Source organism: Rhinolophus ferrumequinum, chromosome 7 (genome assembly GCF_004115265.2).
Source record: "Rhinolophus ferrumequinum isolate MPI-CBG mRhiFer1 chromosome 7, mRhiFer1_v1.p, whole genome shotgun sequence".
In the NCBI taxonomy this organism is placed as follows: Eukaryota; Metazoa; Chordata; class Mammalia; order Chiroptera; family Rhinolophidae; genus Rhinolophus; species Rhinolophus ferrumequinum.
The window spans coordinates 93,154,040-93,170,557 of NC_046290.1; the positions used below are offsets into that span (position 1 = coordinate 93,154,040).

Genomic DNA, 16,518 nt, shown 5'->3' on the forward strand with positions numbered 1-16,518 from the left:
GGGGAATCTCCCGGCTCACTGTCCAGTCTCGGAGAAAGACTGGGCAGCAAGGGAAGGGGAATAACCGAGTGTAAGCGAGCACGATGTCATACTTACACCCCGCCCCTCAGGACCGCAGCGGGGTGTGTGCCAGGGGGTGGATGCGAGACGCGGCTCCTTTAAAGCCCAGCCGGGGGCGTGCCCGATGCGCGGAGCATCCGCCCCTGGGCGTGTCCGCCTGGCGCCACGCCCCGAGGCTTGTAGCGGCGGCCTCCCCAGGCGGCGCCAGCTCTGGCTTTGCTGCCGCAGGAGTGGCTGTGGCGGTAGCGGCTCGGCGCCTCCTCTCCTTCGGGCGGCTTTCCTGCGCGCTGCCCAGAGCGCCCTGCCGTGCCCGGACACACGCGGGCGGCTCGGCGATGGCCCGCGCCTCGCGACGTGGCGGGCGGACACGGGGGCGCAGGACGGCGCGGCCCGAGTGAGCAGGGGCCGACCTCCCGCCCTCGGCCAGGGCCGCCCGGGATGGCCGTGCCGCCGCTCCGCCGGGCGCTGCTGCTGTGGCAGCTGCTGGCGGCGGGCGGCGCCGCGCTGGAGATCGGCCGCTTCGACCCGGAGCGCGGGCGCGGGCCGGCGCCGTGCCAGGCTGTGGAGATTCCCATGTGTCGCGGCATCGGCTACAACCTGACCCGCATGCCCAACTTGCTGGGCCACACGTCGCAGGGCGAGGCGGCCGCCGAGCTGGCCGAGTTTGCGCCTCTCGTGCAGTACGGCTGCCACAGCCACCTGCGCTTCTTCCTGTGCTCGCTCTACGCGCCCATGTGCACTGACCAGGTCTCGACGCCCATCCCCGCCTGCCGGCCCATGTGCGAGCAAGCGCGCCTGCGCTGCGCGCCCATCATGGAGCAGTTCAACTTCGGCTGGCCGGACTCGCTCGACTGCGCCAGGCTGCCCACGCGCAACGACCCTCACGCGCTCTGCATGGAGGCGCCGGAGAACGCCACGGCCGGCCCGGCAGAGCCCCACAAGGGCCTGGGCATGCTGCCCGTGGCGCCGCGGCCCGCACGGCCCCCCGGAGACGCAGCCCCGGACCCAGGCGGCGGGGGCACCTGCGAGAACCCCGAGAAGTTCCAGTACGTGGAGAAGAGCCGCTCGTGCGCGCCGCGCTGCGGGCCGGGTGTCGAAGTGTTCTGGTCGCGACGTGACAAGGACTTCGCACTCGTCTGGATGGCCGTGTGGTCAGCTCTGTGCTTCTTCTCCACGGCCTTCACCGTACTCACCTTCCTGCTGGAGCCTCACCGCTTCCAGTACCCCGAGCGCCCCATCATCTTCCTCTCGATGTGCTACAACGTCTACTCGCTGGCCTTTCTCATCCGCGCTGTGGCCGGGGCCCAGAGCGTGGCCTGCGACCAGGAGGCGGGTGCGCTCTACGTGATCCAGGAGGGCCTGGAGAACACTGGCTGCACGCTGGTCTTCTTGCTGCTCTACTACTTCGGTATGGCCAGTTCGCTGTGGTGGGTGGTGTTAACACTCACCTGGTTCCTGGCGGCCGGCAAGAAATGGGGCCACGAAGCCATTGAGGCCCACGGCAGCTACTTCCACATGGCGGCCTGGGGCCTCCCGGCCCTCAAGACTATTGTTATCCTGACGCTGCGCAAGGTGGCCGGGGACGAGCTGACTGGGCTCTGCTACGTGGCCAGCATGGACGCAGCAGCACTCACCGGCTTCGTACTGGTGCCCCTCTCCTGCTACTTGGTGCTGGGCACCAGCTTCCTCCTGACTGGCTTCGTGGCCCTCTTCCACATCCGCAAGATCATGAAGACAGGTGGCACCAACACGGAGAAGCTGGAGAAGCTAATGGTCAAAATTGGGGTCTTCTCCATCCTCTACACCGTGCCTGCCACCTGCGTCATTGTGTGCTACGTGTATGAACGCCTCAACATGGACTTCTGGCGCCTTCGGGCCACGGAGCAGCCATGCTCCCCGGCCAGCATGCCCGGTGGCCGAAGGGACTGCTCACTGAAAGGGGGCTCCGTGCCCACCGTGGCTGTATTTATGCTCAAAATCTTCATGTCACTGGTGGTGGGCATCACCAGCGGTGTCTGGGTATGGAGCTCCAAGACTTTCCAGACCTGGCAGAGCCTCTGCCACCGCAAGATGGCAGCGGGCCGGGCCCGGGCAAAAGCCTGCCGGGCCCCTGGGGGCTATGGTCGTGGCACCCACTGCCACTATAAGGCCCCCACTGTGGTCTTGCACATGACTAAGACGGACCCCTCTCTGGAGAACCCCACACACCTCTAGGAACACAGGCCTGCACAGGGCGGCTGTTGTCCCCTCCTAGCACCCCCCTCCGGAGGAGACAGCTGACTAGCAGCTGCCCAGCTGTCAAGGTCAGGCAAGTGAGTGCGAGGGGGCCACGGACCAGGGTGGGGACACTCATTCAACCCTTACTGTGAGGACCGTGTGAGGCTCGCTCCCCTATGGCCTAGTGCAGGGGTTGCCTGGCTGAGTCCCCACAGGGTCCTGGGGGAGCATGTGGAGAGGAGGAGGGGGCAGAAGGGCGCGTGGTCCTGCAGGGAGTTTATTTAATGATGTAATTTATTGTTGAGTTTCTCTGGAAGCTGTGACTGGAATAAACCCCCGTGTGGCACTCCTGAGTCCTCTCTGGGCTGGGAAAGGGGAAGATTAGAGGGTGGGGCCCTGTCTGAATGTCCCTTGTGAGCAGAGCTGAGGGGGCTGCTGGGCTCAGCCCCCTGCCCCCGTTTTCTGGCTCCCCACCAATCAGGGCGTCCCCATGGAACAGCTGTGTTTTGCAGGAGTTCCAGATTCTGTGTGTGTGTGTGTGTGTGTGTGTGTGTGTGTGTCCCTTTTTGCCTGCCTTTGCTCCTTTTGGCAACCGGGTTGCCTGTCTCTGAGGCCTGGGTTCCTGCTTCCCAGTGAAACTGGGAAGTATTCCAGCTGAGATACTCAGGGAATCTCCTGGGATGACACCCCCACCTCTGGCCCTGGGGAGTCTAGCCTATTTGGGGGCTGTGGGTAAGTCTTCACTTTCTCAGACTCTGCTTTCCTCATTTGTGTAGAAAATGAGGGCATCAGCTTGTCTCAAAGGTTCCCTCAGAGGTTCAGGCCCTGCTCCCACTGCCGCCTGTAGCCCAGCCTGCTGTCCCTCTCTGGGGCCTGAGGCTGGAGACTGACCATCCTCATTGCCTTTGAGGATTGCTGCTGTGTCCACCTCACTCCTTGGGGCCCTAGTCAGAGCACCCCACCCCCTTATCTCTCTGGATGGAGTAGAGATGGGGCTGGACTGGTATAAGGGCATCTTGGTAGCAGACATGGGCATGGAGATGGGAGCCTTTGAGTATAGTGGGAATTGGGCCCCCAGCTTCTGAAGGGCTGTGGGTAAGATTCGAGGTGCTGAGAGCAGCAGCGAGAATGGGATCGGTGAGAGGAACGTGCACAGCTCCCCTGGGGCATCTTGCATATTCCTGAGGGGGACATTAGGAAAAGGTCCCGTGTGTGTGTGTGCCAAATCCCAGACACCCCCATCAGCTTGGGGTCAGACCCCGGGACTCGGCTTTGGCCACTGTGACTGCAGGCAGGTGAAGATCCCTGGGTGTGTAAGACACACAGCGCACTGCCAGCTTCACGTTAGCAGGAAGGGGAGGCTCGAGATCTGGTTCGCTTTAGTGGTGGGGCTCAGCTCTCAGACTCAGGGCCTCTATGGCCAGAGCTCTTGCCCTGAACCAACCACCAACCTCACAGGGCAAGGAAGAGACCAGATAAAAAGTGAAGGGGTGTGTGTCCGTTTCTCGGAAGACCACTCCATCAGGAACTGAGAGGGGTTTAGGGCTGTCCCTCACAAGGAACAGTACTGACCCCTGGGGGAATTTTGCAACCCTTACACCTTTGCTTCTGCATTTCTTGAACGTGGAATGCCCTCCCCATCGAAATCCTTCCCTTTTCACAGGGCACACTGGAGGTGCCAGGGCTTTATTTAACCAGTGAAACCAAGTGACCCTAACGCCTTGTAACTCTCCCTATGAGGAGAGTTACATCCTTGAGTGAGACAGGCCTCTTGAAGGTGACGGGCCAGGTTCCGAGGGGCAGTGGCTGCACCCAGCTGGGCTTATAGGTCAGGTTTGCAGGAAGTGGAGCTGAAGCTGCTAAGGGCTGGGACAGCCAGAGCAAAAGAGAGGATTCCGGAGACAGGAAGAGAAAGGCAAGTGTATATGGGCAAAGGGTGGAGGGGAGGGTGGGCATCAAAGTGGCACCAGTTTACCCTGTTCCTTGCCAGTCAGTGTATGGGGGATGGATGGTCCTTAGCTATGCCCCACTCAGCCGAAAGCAGACTGGCTTCCACGACATCTGGGACTGGGGTGGGGGATAAGGGCGCTGTGTAGTCGGGACAAGCTAAAGGACTCCTAAAGGACTACATAAGTCCCCGAGGGGTTCTGTCTGCTTTGAGGCTGGGATGGTTCTCGTGAGCCAGGACTTCAGGGAGGGAGGGAGGGTGGGCAGGAAGGAGGGAACGTGGTCCTTGCCAGTTAAGGCCTCTCAGAGCTGGAAGACACTATGGAAAAGTCCCAGACCCTGGAGGAAAAGGAAGAAGGAAACCTTCATTCAAGACCTTTCACGGAAGTCCTCCATTTCACCTTGCTCTCCCCACTTTACAGATGGGTTAAAGTGGAGGGCTTGGCTGGCTCCAGATTACACAGCCAGGCGGGCGGCAGGCTGCGGAGCCTTTGTGACTTCCACAGCACCGCCACCTCCCCAGGAGGACAGCAGGTGTTATAACCTGGGATGGTTTTGTCCCGAGAAGCCTCTCCTACAGCAGGATCTCCCCAGACCCCAAGAAAAATTCTAGAGCCCCCAAAATTACCTCAGAAACCAACACCTGCTGACCTGTGCATTGTGTGCCCCCGGCCCCTCCCCTCAGCGGCGCTGGTGGCTCAGCACGGAACAGCAGGTCTGTGTGCTCATGTCCACTGGGTCTGACCTTGTGCATGGGAGGGAGGGCCTGAGTTCTGACGACTTCTTAGCCCTGACCTACGTCAGTCAGTGTCAGTTCCCGGGAAACAATTCCAAGTTCACAGGAGTCAGCAGGGCGATGCTGACCAAGGTCAGCTTGAGGAGAGGCCCCAGGGGGGTTAGTAGCTGCTCTCTGGCCTTAGGGCCCTGGCAGGGTAATAATGGTAGCAGTAAGAGGGCAGCCTTCTCTTCCTACCTGCCTTGAGTTTTTCACGCCTGCTAAGGAGACCCTGACTCCCAGGAAGTTGGAGAAACCCACTGCCCCAGTGGCGGCTTTCGAATCCAGATACCACCTCACTGCCACCCGACTATGCACCCTGCCCAGAGACAGGGTTTGAGGAAAGAGTAATCAGCACAAGGGAGAGGCCTCCGTTGGTGACTCAGACTCAAGAATGGAAGTTCTCTTGTCCTCATTTGCAAGTCAACCAAAATTAGGCGGCTCCTCCAAGGTCACACCTTGGGGAATGGGCTGAGATGGCTGGACAGGACCTAGATGGAGTGACATGGCCCACAGGCATTACCCTAGTGTGGCCTAAGGAACCTACCTGAGGAACAGGGCTGCAGATTCAGGCTGGGAGTCCAACTGATTGTGTAGAAAATGCTGTGAGGAAGCACAGCTCTCTTGTCCAGAGCCTTAAGGCTGACCAAATTCGATTTGACCTCGGGGCAAACTGCTTCCTCCCCTGCAAGACTGAAAATCCCCCAGTGCTCAGTACAGGCCGGGCTTAAAACTCACATTCAGCAAGACTTCTCAGCGAGTCCGTGGCAAAATCCACACCCACGGCTTAGGGGCCTCAAACGTCTCCCCATTTTCTCACATGCTGTCCCTGGTTCAGGCAGTCTGGAACCGGCAGTTTCTCTTCTCGGTAAGTGGGGTCACGGAGTAGCTGCAAAACCTCTGAATTCCACAAGCAGGCTGTCTGCCACCCAGCAGTGACCTACTCAAATCAACCACTCGGACTTTATAAAATCTCCCAGCATAAAAAATAATGAAGGTATAAAGAAAACAAGATTGGCTTTGTGGTAAAATTGCTGAAGCTGAGTACATGGGAATTCATTGTATTTTCACTCTCTTTTTGTGTTATATTTGAAATTTTCATGAAAAGTATTTTAAAATATCAGGCGTTTCCCCAAAATTAACTCCTAAAAGACTACATAAATTCCCATCGAGAAGCCTTAAAAAATACGTTCCCCTAATACGTAAAAGTTTCAAATGAAATTTTTGGGGTTTCAGACAGAGACAAGGCCAGGAGAAACTTGAAGGCCATGCTTTGATACCCAGGGCATCAGAAATGTCTCCTGGAAGCAAAGAAATAAGTAGCTGGATCTGACCTGTGGTTAAAAAGACCAAGTCCGTCAGAGATCCTCTTGATTCTGAAGAACTGTTGGCAAGTCAGTGGGGAAACAGTGCTCGGCCTCTACCATCCACTACCACCTCCAAGAGCACAAAGAAAAGACTCACCAGAACTTTCTTCTTTATAAACACAAGTACATAATGTTTATTTGAAATTCCAATTTATTACAAGTTTACCCCTCAATGGGGCCCTTCCTCCTTAAAGACAATTTAAAAAACAAACAATTCAGGTGTCACTGAAGTGGGAACACAGGAGTCTCACTATTAACAAGAACAGACTGGCTCTAGGGTAAGAGGCAGGAGAAGGTGCTGGCGGCTGGGCTTATGTAATTGTAATGTCAGTGCTAACCACGCCTGTGGTGGAAGGGACGGTAAACCTATCCACCAGCCACTGGAGCAAATCCCCGGAGTCCTTGAAGGAGGAGGACGGGAGAAACAGGGACCACACCTTGAAGTTCAGTATTAAGAGGCTTTATTCTCAAGTTCTATGAGTTGCAATTCCCTTGGTGGAATTCTTTTCCCTTAATTTAAATAGGTACAGAAGAACCTAGGTGCTCAAAATTTCCAAATTCAAAGTTGATAGAAAAGAAAATTAAACCCTGTTTTGCATTTTTATCAAAATCGGCCATAAAAGGGAGAAGCCTACAAAGTTTTGCCTAAATGTAACTACTACACTAGAGTCATTGTGGGAAGGGGCTGAGGGAGCTTTTCCTCCCGTCCGTCCCTCCTCTCACCTCCCACTGACACCACGGACAGATCAGGTTCTCTGCGAGCAGACTCTGAGGCCAGAAAAGGCCTGGGAGGAGGCGATGGAGACGAGGAGGGGACAGGGCCACCAGGGCAGGCAGGGGCATGCCCCCTCCCCCACCAGGTCCCACTGCCTGCTCTGATGAGCGAGAAGATGGGCTGAGGGAGGAGATGGGCAAAGGAAAGCGAACACGTTATCATATAAATTGTACTGTACATGTGCCAAAGCAAGATGACAGAAATATTTTACAAGATGTTCTTTATACAATATCACTGCTGAAACAAGCAACTTTTAATAACTAGAAAAATCAATTTTAAAAAAATTAAACATTTCAATTCTTCCTGCTTTTCTTCTGCTCCCCTAAGAGCTTGTCTGGTATGTGGGTGGGCTGGGCTCCAACACCCCTCTGGCCAGATCCATCAAAGTAAAGGTTATATGCATGATTATAAGCAGGACTCCAGTCTCTAAGTGAAGTGCCTTAGTTTTTTTTTGATTTTGTTTGTTTTTCTGAGGGAGTGAGGTGGGGTGGGAGTGGGGAGAGTTGTCACAAAGAAGGGGAAGGGTATTCAGGAATGGCTCCAGGACAGGTCCTTTTACTCTGTCAAGATCAACTCAAAAGAACACAACTGTTTCATGATGCTGGTGAATACAGAACTCTGTATGGCACTCACTGATCCCGTCACCTGAGAGGGAGAGGGAGGAAGAGACAGAGTGCGGGCTTAAAGAAACATGACTGTATATAAATATAGACTTAAAAAAATCACCACCACCTCCCCAACTGGCCTGATCACACTTGATTCTTCTATGTAATACAGTAATCCCTCCCCTGGAGACCAGAGGGCTTGGCACTGGTGTGGTGGCCAAAGTGGAAAGGACCTTAGGAAAGAAGAAAGGAAAGTTAAGGCCATCTACTACCCATAATCTCTCTAGGCAGAGACCAGCAACCCAGTAGGAGCTCTCCAAGAGCTCTGCGTGATTAAGGCCCTACGGAGAGTTTTAGAAAACCAGCACAAGACTGGGACGGTGAGCATTTCTGGCCCCTGTGATCTCCTCCCTTCCACGTTCTTCTCCATCTTCCTCTCTGGCCTTGCTGACACACTTCCCTTGCTCTCCCCGGGATCCCCCCGACCTCAGCTCCCTCTCCCTTACCAGGGCCCCGCCTCTTTATTTCTTCTGTCTTCGTCCCCTGGACTGTCCAGCGGGCTCTGGCTCACTGTCCCCTTCATCTTCAGCCAGCCGCTCAGGAAACTTCTTGCGTTTCCTACGGACATATGGGTGGCCAGGGAGGTGTTTATGCAACAGCGCCGCCAGACACTGTTCTGTCTTCACCATGCAGTGCAGCACGTGGCTGCCTCGGCAGTTGTAAAGCTCGGCGTTGGTAAACACTTGCTTCATGTCAGTAAGAAACTCCTGCACAGAGCGGTAGCTCCCGCAGGAACATTTTTTCTGCATCGTCTGGAAGTCCATGGGGTGGGCGATCACGTCGTAGTAGTCCTCTGCCTCATCTCTGGTCACAGGCTCCCTGCGGAGAAACCGAATGGAGGTTTCAGCACAGCCTTGAATACAGCGGACAGAAACCTTGTTATCAAACCACCAGCCTGTGGCACAGCCCTGCTGACCTCAGCCAACTGGCAAGCACAGGGAAGATGAATTCACGTGGTAGTAAGAGCTGTCTCTACAGGTTTGGAATGCTAATACCCTGTTGTCACTGAGACATGTCCTGAAAGGAAGGGATCAGGCTGGTTCCTAGGGGTTCAGCTGACACTCCCTCAGCCAGCTGCTAGGTTGCTGCGACTCCCAGGTGCGTGAAAACACAAGGCTCACTCACCTGAAGGGCCAGCTGAAGCGGTACTTCACAATCCTGTTGAGGACCTCTTCACACTTCTGCAACTCCAGGCTTTGCCTCCGGGAGCTCCGCTTGGTCTGAAGCACCTGGTGTCCAAGGAAGAAGACATGTTATTACAGGTCCAAGAGAAGAAGAGTGAATATGGCAGAAAATGTGTACATCTGCTTAAAAAAAGAGAAAGAGTTCAACCATTTTCTTGGAACAGAGACAATCAAAATCATCTACCACTCAGTCAGGGAGCCCTCTCAGCGAGGAGGAGGCATCTTCCCATCAGCCCCTTGCCTCCTCCCTGGTGGATGGTGATCAGAGAGGCAGGGGGCAGGCAGCAGTTGCCGTATTACAGCAGTCCTGCCAGAGGACAGCTAGAGAGGGCCACTGTCAACAGGACGCTGGTCCACTGAGAGCAGATGGACTTGGGATTATAGTTAACACCGTGGATGGTTATGTATAAGCAACTGCAGAAAGCCAGATGGGTTATGGGGACCACTAGCAGCCAATTTTGTGGGGGCAGGGAGTCTCAGAGAAGAAAAGCAAGAGGTAGTTCCCTTCCTGGGCTCTACCGCTGCAGGCATGTGGGAGCTAGGCGGCTAAGGAGAAAGGGAGTGGGCATCCCTTCCAGTAGCCCTAACAGGCCGTGTCTCAGAGCAGTGGGCCACGGAGTCAAAGGGCTTGGGCTGGGCAGGGAGCATCTCCAAAGGCCTCGGAGCTCCCTACTGGCTGACGTGATGCCCCCAACTCACTCAATGCCAATTTGATCTGTCAAAACAAGCAAGTTTTCAAGAACCTCTTTTTGTTCTTTAAAGCTCAAGTGAAATCTAAAGTAAAAGCGCTAAAATCACATTGGCTGAGGAGCAGAGGGGAGGGTAATGGCCCTCCCATAACAACTGTCAGCAAAAGCCCCGAGAGTAAGTGAGGCTCCAGCATTGCTGGCATTCCCACGATAGAGACCCAGCCCTTCTGGGCCAATGGAGACACATGGGTACTATTTTAAACCCCTTCACAAGTCGCAGGCTGCCTGTTCAACTGGAGGACGCAATGTTTGCAGGCTACAGCAGGGGATGCCGGACATAGTTGTTCCTGGAGGCCTGCTGCCGTGTCTGCCTGCAGGCCCACCCAGCAGCCGCCCAAGGGAGGGGGGCGGGAAGTGAGGGGAAGGCTCCCCACCTGTTGCCCGATGAATTCCTAGTGCTGGAGAGGGGGTCCGGAGCAGAAGCATTACAGGCAGGATGAGAAGTAATTCTTACCAGCTCATCAACCTCGGTGTCGTCCACAGGTGGTGCCTTCGGCCGAGACCTCCTGGTAGGGTGCGGCTTCTTACCTGGTCGTCGGCCTGGCCTTGCCACAGGGGGGATGACCCCCTGCTTGCCCCGGACACTCTTCCGAGGTCTCACTGAAATAAAAAATACAAACTAAGAGCAGAACAACTGAGGATGACGGGAGCGTGCCTGTAGAACGGGGAGACAACCTGGACACGCAGGGGAACAGCTTCCTTGGGTTCCAGGTGCTCTTTGCTCTCTCGCCTGCCTTACGTACCAGGACACTTTGAAGGCAGCAGTGTCCATGAAGATGGATGCCTTTCATCAACTGCCAAAGACCTCTTAAGTCTCTTCAGCAGGTCGGTTCCTTCGGTACTTCTATCCTCTGGCCCCACCCCGTTCAGTTAGTCCCAGGAGTGAGGCCCCTGAAGGAGTCAATTGTAAAGTGACTCACTCAGGAGGAGAGGCCATTTGCTACAGGTCTGCCTAGAATTCCTACAGCCTAAGCTCAGCCTAAGAGAGTGCAGTGTATTTACATGTGAAATGGGACTTGACTGTAGAAGAGATCGTGTTTCATAGTTCCCAGAGTTACCCTAAACTCGCCGTCAGTCTTCTCAGAGAAAAGCTGATAACTTATGGGAAACACTTATGCGAAGTCTTCCTCCTTGAATCCAATTTAGGGCTAGCTCCAGTCCTGCTTTCTTACACGTCTGTAAAGCGCAGACAGTTGGCTAGGCCACTTCCCTAAGCACTCTGCCCAGGATCCCCAAGGAGAGAATGAAGAACACCACGTCACCCAAGACCACTTGTGACTCAGGTTTGTAACAGGTGCTCACTGTCACACAAACCAGCATTTCCTCAGTATGTCCGCAGGAAGCAATGCTCCAGAAGGATTAGCTTAAAGTTTCTCCACTAATTTTCTCTGCAAAGTGGGGAGGTGACATTTGGACAGAGATGGGGATATCCAGAGGCAATGATATAACGAGTCAATAAACAATGTTTTACATCCTTCTTCTGGACCATGATAACCCTTCATTGGCTATTTCAGGGTCTCTAGCTCAAGACCAGACTAGGAAGAAAGAGTAAGAAACTGATAGCAAGGATGAAACTTGCAACGCTAGGGACAGCCACCACCCAGGGACTTGATTTGCACCAGGACCACATCTTTGGTGACCTAAAGGCAGAGCAGGCAAAAAGCTCTAAGGTACCAAACAAATACCTTCCTACATCCTTTTGGCAAATAAAATCCTCAAAACCTGGAAAGGAAATAATTCCTTGGAAAGAGAGTAACAACTCAGAAGTGGAAAGCAAACTAGTTTGAAAATAAACAAAATCAGCACATTGCAATATTCAGAATCTGTTCCCAGATAAACGTGCATCCAAATCACAACCCTGGGCCAGCATATGCCAGCCTCTGTAATGCAGGGTTGATGACTGCTTGTCTCCTTCCCCTGGATACCTGGAAAACACGCCTAGTGAACAAACAAAAGGAGCCTAATAGGAATGGGAGAAACTGAGGTGCCCGAAATTAAAAGCCTGAGCACTGGGCAGATGGGAGCAAGTGTGCAAGTCCAAAGCCCTCAGGTCTGGCAGCACCACTGCAGTAAGAGACTGGTCATGCCAAACACCCGCTCCTTATACCAAGTGCGATCACTCAAGTGCTATCATCTTGGGAATTGTACCATCTCTTCAAAAGCTCATCAAAATCTTGACCTGTGGTCTCTTTTCTACTAAGCTACAAAAAAATGGTATATTTTGGAAAGAGGCAAGCTGTTGAAAAGGACAGATTGCAGAACTTTAGGTTTAACCATGAAAATGACAAGACTCTCAAAGACTCACGAAACATAAACATGAGAGAATAAGAGTCAACGCGGTGAACAGAAATAAGGCCTTTTACTCTCCCTACTGGCATCTAGTGCGAAACAGATCTGAACCTTCATAACAGCTTTAGGCCTAAACTATGGAAAACCAGTCTTCATTTTTCAAACAAGTAAAGCTATAGCCCTGCACATTATAGGGAAGAGAAAATCACTGTGACCAGAGGAAAAATAACTCCTCTGCGAGCAGCACTACACCAGAGGCCAAAAGAACGGTAAGGAGATGGCAGTGGGCTTAGACCTTCTTTACCCACTGTCCTCAGACACTGAGGGGTTCAGAACTAGCAGGCTCGTCACATAACAAACTTAGGACCTAACTCTTGGACTAAATGGATCTGCCATAAATTGATGTCCTTGAGACCAAGCTATCCAACCTCCTACCGGGAAGGTGGTTCAAGGCATCTTATAAACCCTTTGAAAACCATGACAACGGAGTCACCCCAACAGCCACAACACGTGGGAAAAGATGGCCTGATGACAACGCTGAGTATCTACTGCCAGCCAGCCCAGGCTTCCCGTCAGCTTAAAAGGCTGTAGGGTTAACTTCGAAGGCAAAGTGAATATGTAATACTTACATCGCAAACCAGCCACCTCATAATCTTCCTCCTCCTCCTCCTCTTCCTCCTCCTCTTCCTCTTCATCGCTCTCATCATCTTCACTGTCCTCAGAGGCAGACTCCTCAGTGTAATTCCTGTGAGGTGGAAAAAGCATGTCCGGAACATGGTTCTAGGTCAAAGTGTTTCTAAGGGGATCAAGTCCCATAGGGATCCCAGCAACTTTTTCTTCTTTGCAGACTAGACAGACTTGATGGTGGGGGAGGGAACCTGAATCTAGTCCAGGACACAGGAAACAGAATGAAAACCTAAGCTTCAACAGCATGCCTCCGCCATAAGACACCAATGGCAACATCAATGAAGACCAAAATGCAATCCTCCCCTCCCCCACACCAAACAACAAAAAACTCTATTCCTTTTATCTCAAAAAAACAGCCAGATAATGTAACATTTCAGGTATTAAAATGTGTCCCAACTCTGAGGTGGACTGCAAGCATAACAGCCCAGACAGGTGTTACTCCACCTTGATGGCCCCCTTCCAGGAGCTGAAACAGCTTGCCGATGACCGTAACATCAAAGCAGTGGTAATCCCAGCTCGGAACAGCTGGTCCAAAGCCCCAGCATTTCCAGGAGCATGCCTCTTCTCTAAGTGTAGCTGGAGTGGAGTGAGAAATAACCTAGTAATACTGTTGGGGGGGGGGTCAGGATCAAACAGCTCTGCCTTTTCAGAGACCGAGCCAGAGTGCCTATAAGCCACCTTTTTACAACCTCAAATTTCAACATGGAAAACAACAGTTATTAACTTGGCAAATATTAGGCTCCTCCTCATTACAAGGTCCTGTGTTTGTCCTGATTGGGGTTAGGATGAAGAACAAAGCATTGCCTCTACTCTCAGGGCACTTACAATCTCATGGGAAGACGGTCACGTACAAAACTAATCATAAAGGCAAGATGCACCGAAATACTGTTTTAGAGCTCGAAAACTCAGAGTGAACACAGAGAAAGAACAATTAATTCTAAGGATGTAACGATATTTCAAAAGAGCAGTGAAATTTTCGGTAGGCCATGGGCGGTTTGCCCAGGGGGCAGTTCTGGGAAGAGGGAATATTTCCAGTTGGGAGGAAAGCACAGGAAGCAAGGATACACAATGAACAGTCTGCAACAAACACACAAATATGGGAATGCGGGCTCATAAAAACACACGCCAGAGTACCAGAGTCTCAAGTTAGGCTAGGGAGTTTGGACTTGACTTTAGAGACAACGGAAAGATTGACGTTTTTGAATAGTAAAGTGACATAAGCAGCTCTCTGCTGTATGTAAACCATGCTGGTATCACCACAAAAGCTGGAAAGGGAAAGGTATGAGGTAAGGAGTTGGGAAGCCCAGGTGAGAGATGTAGAAGGGCCAAGTGACAACAGCGACCTTGGAAAATGGACAGCAGGAGACACTGACTCATGAGACATCTGGACACTGACTTGACAACACCTGGCAAATAAATGACTGGACGACGAGGGTGAAGATGTCCAAGCTGACACCCAAGTTCTAATCATGATAAAGAAGGAAAATCTTAGGCATGGGTAATGAAGGTAATGAATTTCAGGGGTTTTAGCAATGGGCGGTTGCAGAAGTAATCACAAATTAAGAAGGGGGCAAAGTAGAAGCCAAAGGCAGAGGGAGATATATTGTTATTTTAGAAGGTATGGTTGAAGACACAGAACTGGCTAGCAGTGAAAACTAGAAATGTCAACATTAAGCTAAAATTAAATCAGAGCACTTTGAGCTCCTATTGTAATACCTTAAAATGATTAGGCTCTATACCCAAAGGATGAACTTAAAGCTCCTTAGAATCATTCAGTATGAATAACTGAAGCTTAATTATAACAGCTACTTATTCATTTATTTGTTTTTAAAAGAAGCAATTCTCACCTGCCACGGGAGTTGCGCCTGGCAGTAGCAGGCTGGCAAGCTGGGCACTGCCACTCACCATCTGGTACTTCATAGAGGGCCGGCCTCAGACAAAACAGGTGGAAGGCTTTATTACACTCGTCACACAAGATCAGTTTGTCATCCTCACCTGCAAGGAGATAAAACTGTACAGTACTGTCGGGAGAATGGCAACAGTCAAGGAGTTGTAAGAAAGGACCATTCACCCTCAACACCATGGAAGAATAAACATTCTAGTACAGTGCTAACCCTTTTTTTAAAACTGCAGTCATTTTCTGAAAAGAAATATAGCACAAATCAGACTGTAGGTAATTAGGGCTCAGGGCTTCTAATTTCTATCTCCAAATCTACCCAGGGTTAGGACAGGGCACTTAACATTTACTAAGAGGTAACAAAACCCAAGTGACAGCAGGAAATGTTGCTGCTCCTCTCCCACTAAGAGATGAACCCCCCAAGAAGGATTACGTTTTCTGCCCTTCCTCCTCCTGGACCCCCTAAGCACTTCCCAACTCATTACCTGATAACGGTTCTCTTAAAACACTGCCTACATTTGAAAATGCACTGAACCAACTTAACATGGTCATTTCCCCTCTCCAACTATCATTCTGTATCAATTTTTAGAGCAACTGAATGATTTTACAAATAGGTTCTTCTCGTCCTTGGGAATTAAGTTGTTCTAACCTAATTCACAAGGTAACTTTAGCCACTGGAGAGCCAAATCACTGAGAGAGGCTTTTAGCCATGACGTTCCTTTTATACCTATGGGCTCTGACGGCTCTCAGCATTAGAGTCCCAAATTCTTTGCTCTACAGAACACCCTGCGTGTCTGCCCAAACCTGAGGATTCCGTGTACAAGCACTGCCCTCTGCTGGCAGCCCCCTTATTTCACAGATGACTAAAATTCAGAGATGGTAAGTTAGAATGTTTTAGTAATTTTGTTCCCTCTAGAGAATGAAAAGATTAGAGAAACCAACTGCCATTGTTTTCTAGTCAAAATTGAGTAACAAAGGGCCTACTATGATTTGCTGGCATGGGATTTCAAAGACTAGCATTTCATAGCCCAGAAGGTAAAATCCATCCCCCCACATTTAAAAGCTGTGCACACAATTTTTTAGGGGAGAAAAGATCTGGGAAATGGAAGTACCGGTCCCTAATACACTCTGATAAGCAACTTTGACCTAAATATACCTTTCTTTCGACAAACTTTGCATCTAGCATTTTCTGCTGACATATCCCACTTGATACAGGCATCAAGCATCCCGAGTAGAACATGCATTCTGGAAAAAGTCTGAGCTTCACGGATTGCTGTCTTCCATTTTTCCAAAGCAGATGCAACCTAAACAGAGACCAAATCAGGCCAGCATTACTACAATGACCTCAAAGACGTGGATTTTTCATATAGTGCTGACAGAGCATACACGGAAAGAGGACTAGGAATAGGTAAAGATACCAGAGAATTCCAAGTACATTTACCTCCTAGAGATCTTCTAGTCTAACTCATTTATCTTACAGAAGATATCAAGGTTCTGAAGGATTAAAAAAAACTTACCAAAGGTCACACAAAGAATTAAAGTGGGGGAAATAACTAAAGACGAGTCTCTTCTAATGAAAACCACTTAAAGATTCAGTGTCATTTAAAAGCAGGAACACTTGTATTGCGTAAATGCTAGTATGCAACAATGTCACGCAGCTAATAAAACTTTGGTTATTAAAAAGATTATCAGTTTCTACACTAGTATGTGCCAGTCAGAGATTACAGGGCCTAGAAATAATAAATAATATCTATAGAGCATTCTACAACCCTTAAACAGTATTAGGTTGATGCAAAAGTAACTGCGGTTTTTGCAATTATTTTTAACCTTTTAATCACAATTACTTTTGCACCAACCTAATATTAAGTACTTGTCGGCAGGTAAGTTCAGCTGAACAACATTTAGT

The 16,518-nt window shown here is 51.2% G+C and overlaps 2 protein-coding genes across 4 annotated transcripts in view; one reads left to right on the forward strand and one right to left on the reverse strand.

The window, feature by feature from the left end:
* The first annotated feature begins 273 nt into the window (after positions 1 to 273).
* On the forward strand, positions 274 to 2,614 carry FZD9 (frizzled class receptor 9). Of its 2 annotated transcripts, XM_033109791.1 has the most exons (2): positions 274 to 379; positions 598 to 2,614. In XM_033109791.1, exon 2 carries the CDS (start codon positions 634 to 636, stop codon positions 2,272 to 2,274), a length of 1,641 nt encoding a protein of 546 aa, XP_032965682.1. In that variant the 5' UTR covers positions 274 to 379; positions 598 to 633; the 3' UTR covers positions 2,275 to 2,614. The 2 variants fall into 2 exon arrangements, with proteins under 2 accessions (XP_032965682.1, XP_032965681.1); XM_033109790.1 differs by lacking the exon at positions 274 to 379 and having other exon boundaries at positions 475 to 2,614.
* Positions 2,615 to 6,469: 3,855 nt separating this feature from the next.
* The window catches only part of BAZ1B (bromodomain adjacent to zinc finger domain 1B), a 68,102-nt gene continuing 58,053 nt past the window's right edge, over positions 6,470 to 16,518 (reverse strand). Inside the window, exons 14-20 of one of the 2 annotated variants that reach the window (XM_033110057.1) lie at positions 15,769 to 15,916; positions 14,563 to 14,710; positions 12,658 to 12,773; positions 10,194 to 10,339; positions 8,932 to 9,035; positions 8,253 to 8,625; positions 6,470 to 7,979 (exon numbers count right to left, since the gene is read on the reverse strand). In XM_033110057.1, the coding sequence (XP_032965948.1) occupies positions 8,268 to 8,625; positions 8,932 to 9,035; positions 10,194 to 10,339; positions 12,658 to 12,773; positions 14,563 to 14,710; positions 15,769 to 15,916 (1,020 nt within the window). In that variant the 3' untranslated portion in view covers positions 6,470 to 7,979; positions 8,253 to 8,267. The remainder of the gene's footprint in view (positions 7,980 to 8,252; positions 8,626 to 8,931; positions 9,036 to 10,193; positions 10,340 to 12,657; positions 12,774 to 14,562; positions 14,711 to 15,768; positions 15,917 to 16,518) is intronic. The other variant, XM_033110058.1, reaches the window with a different exon arrangement.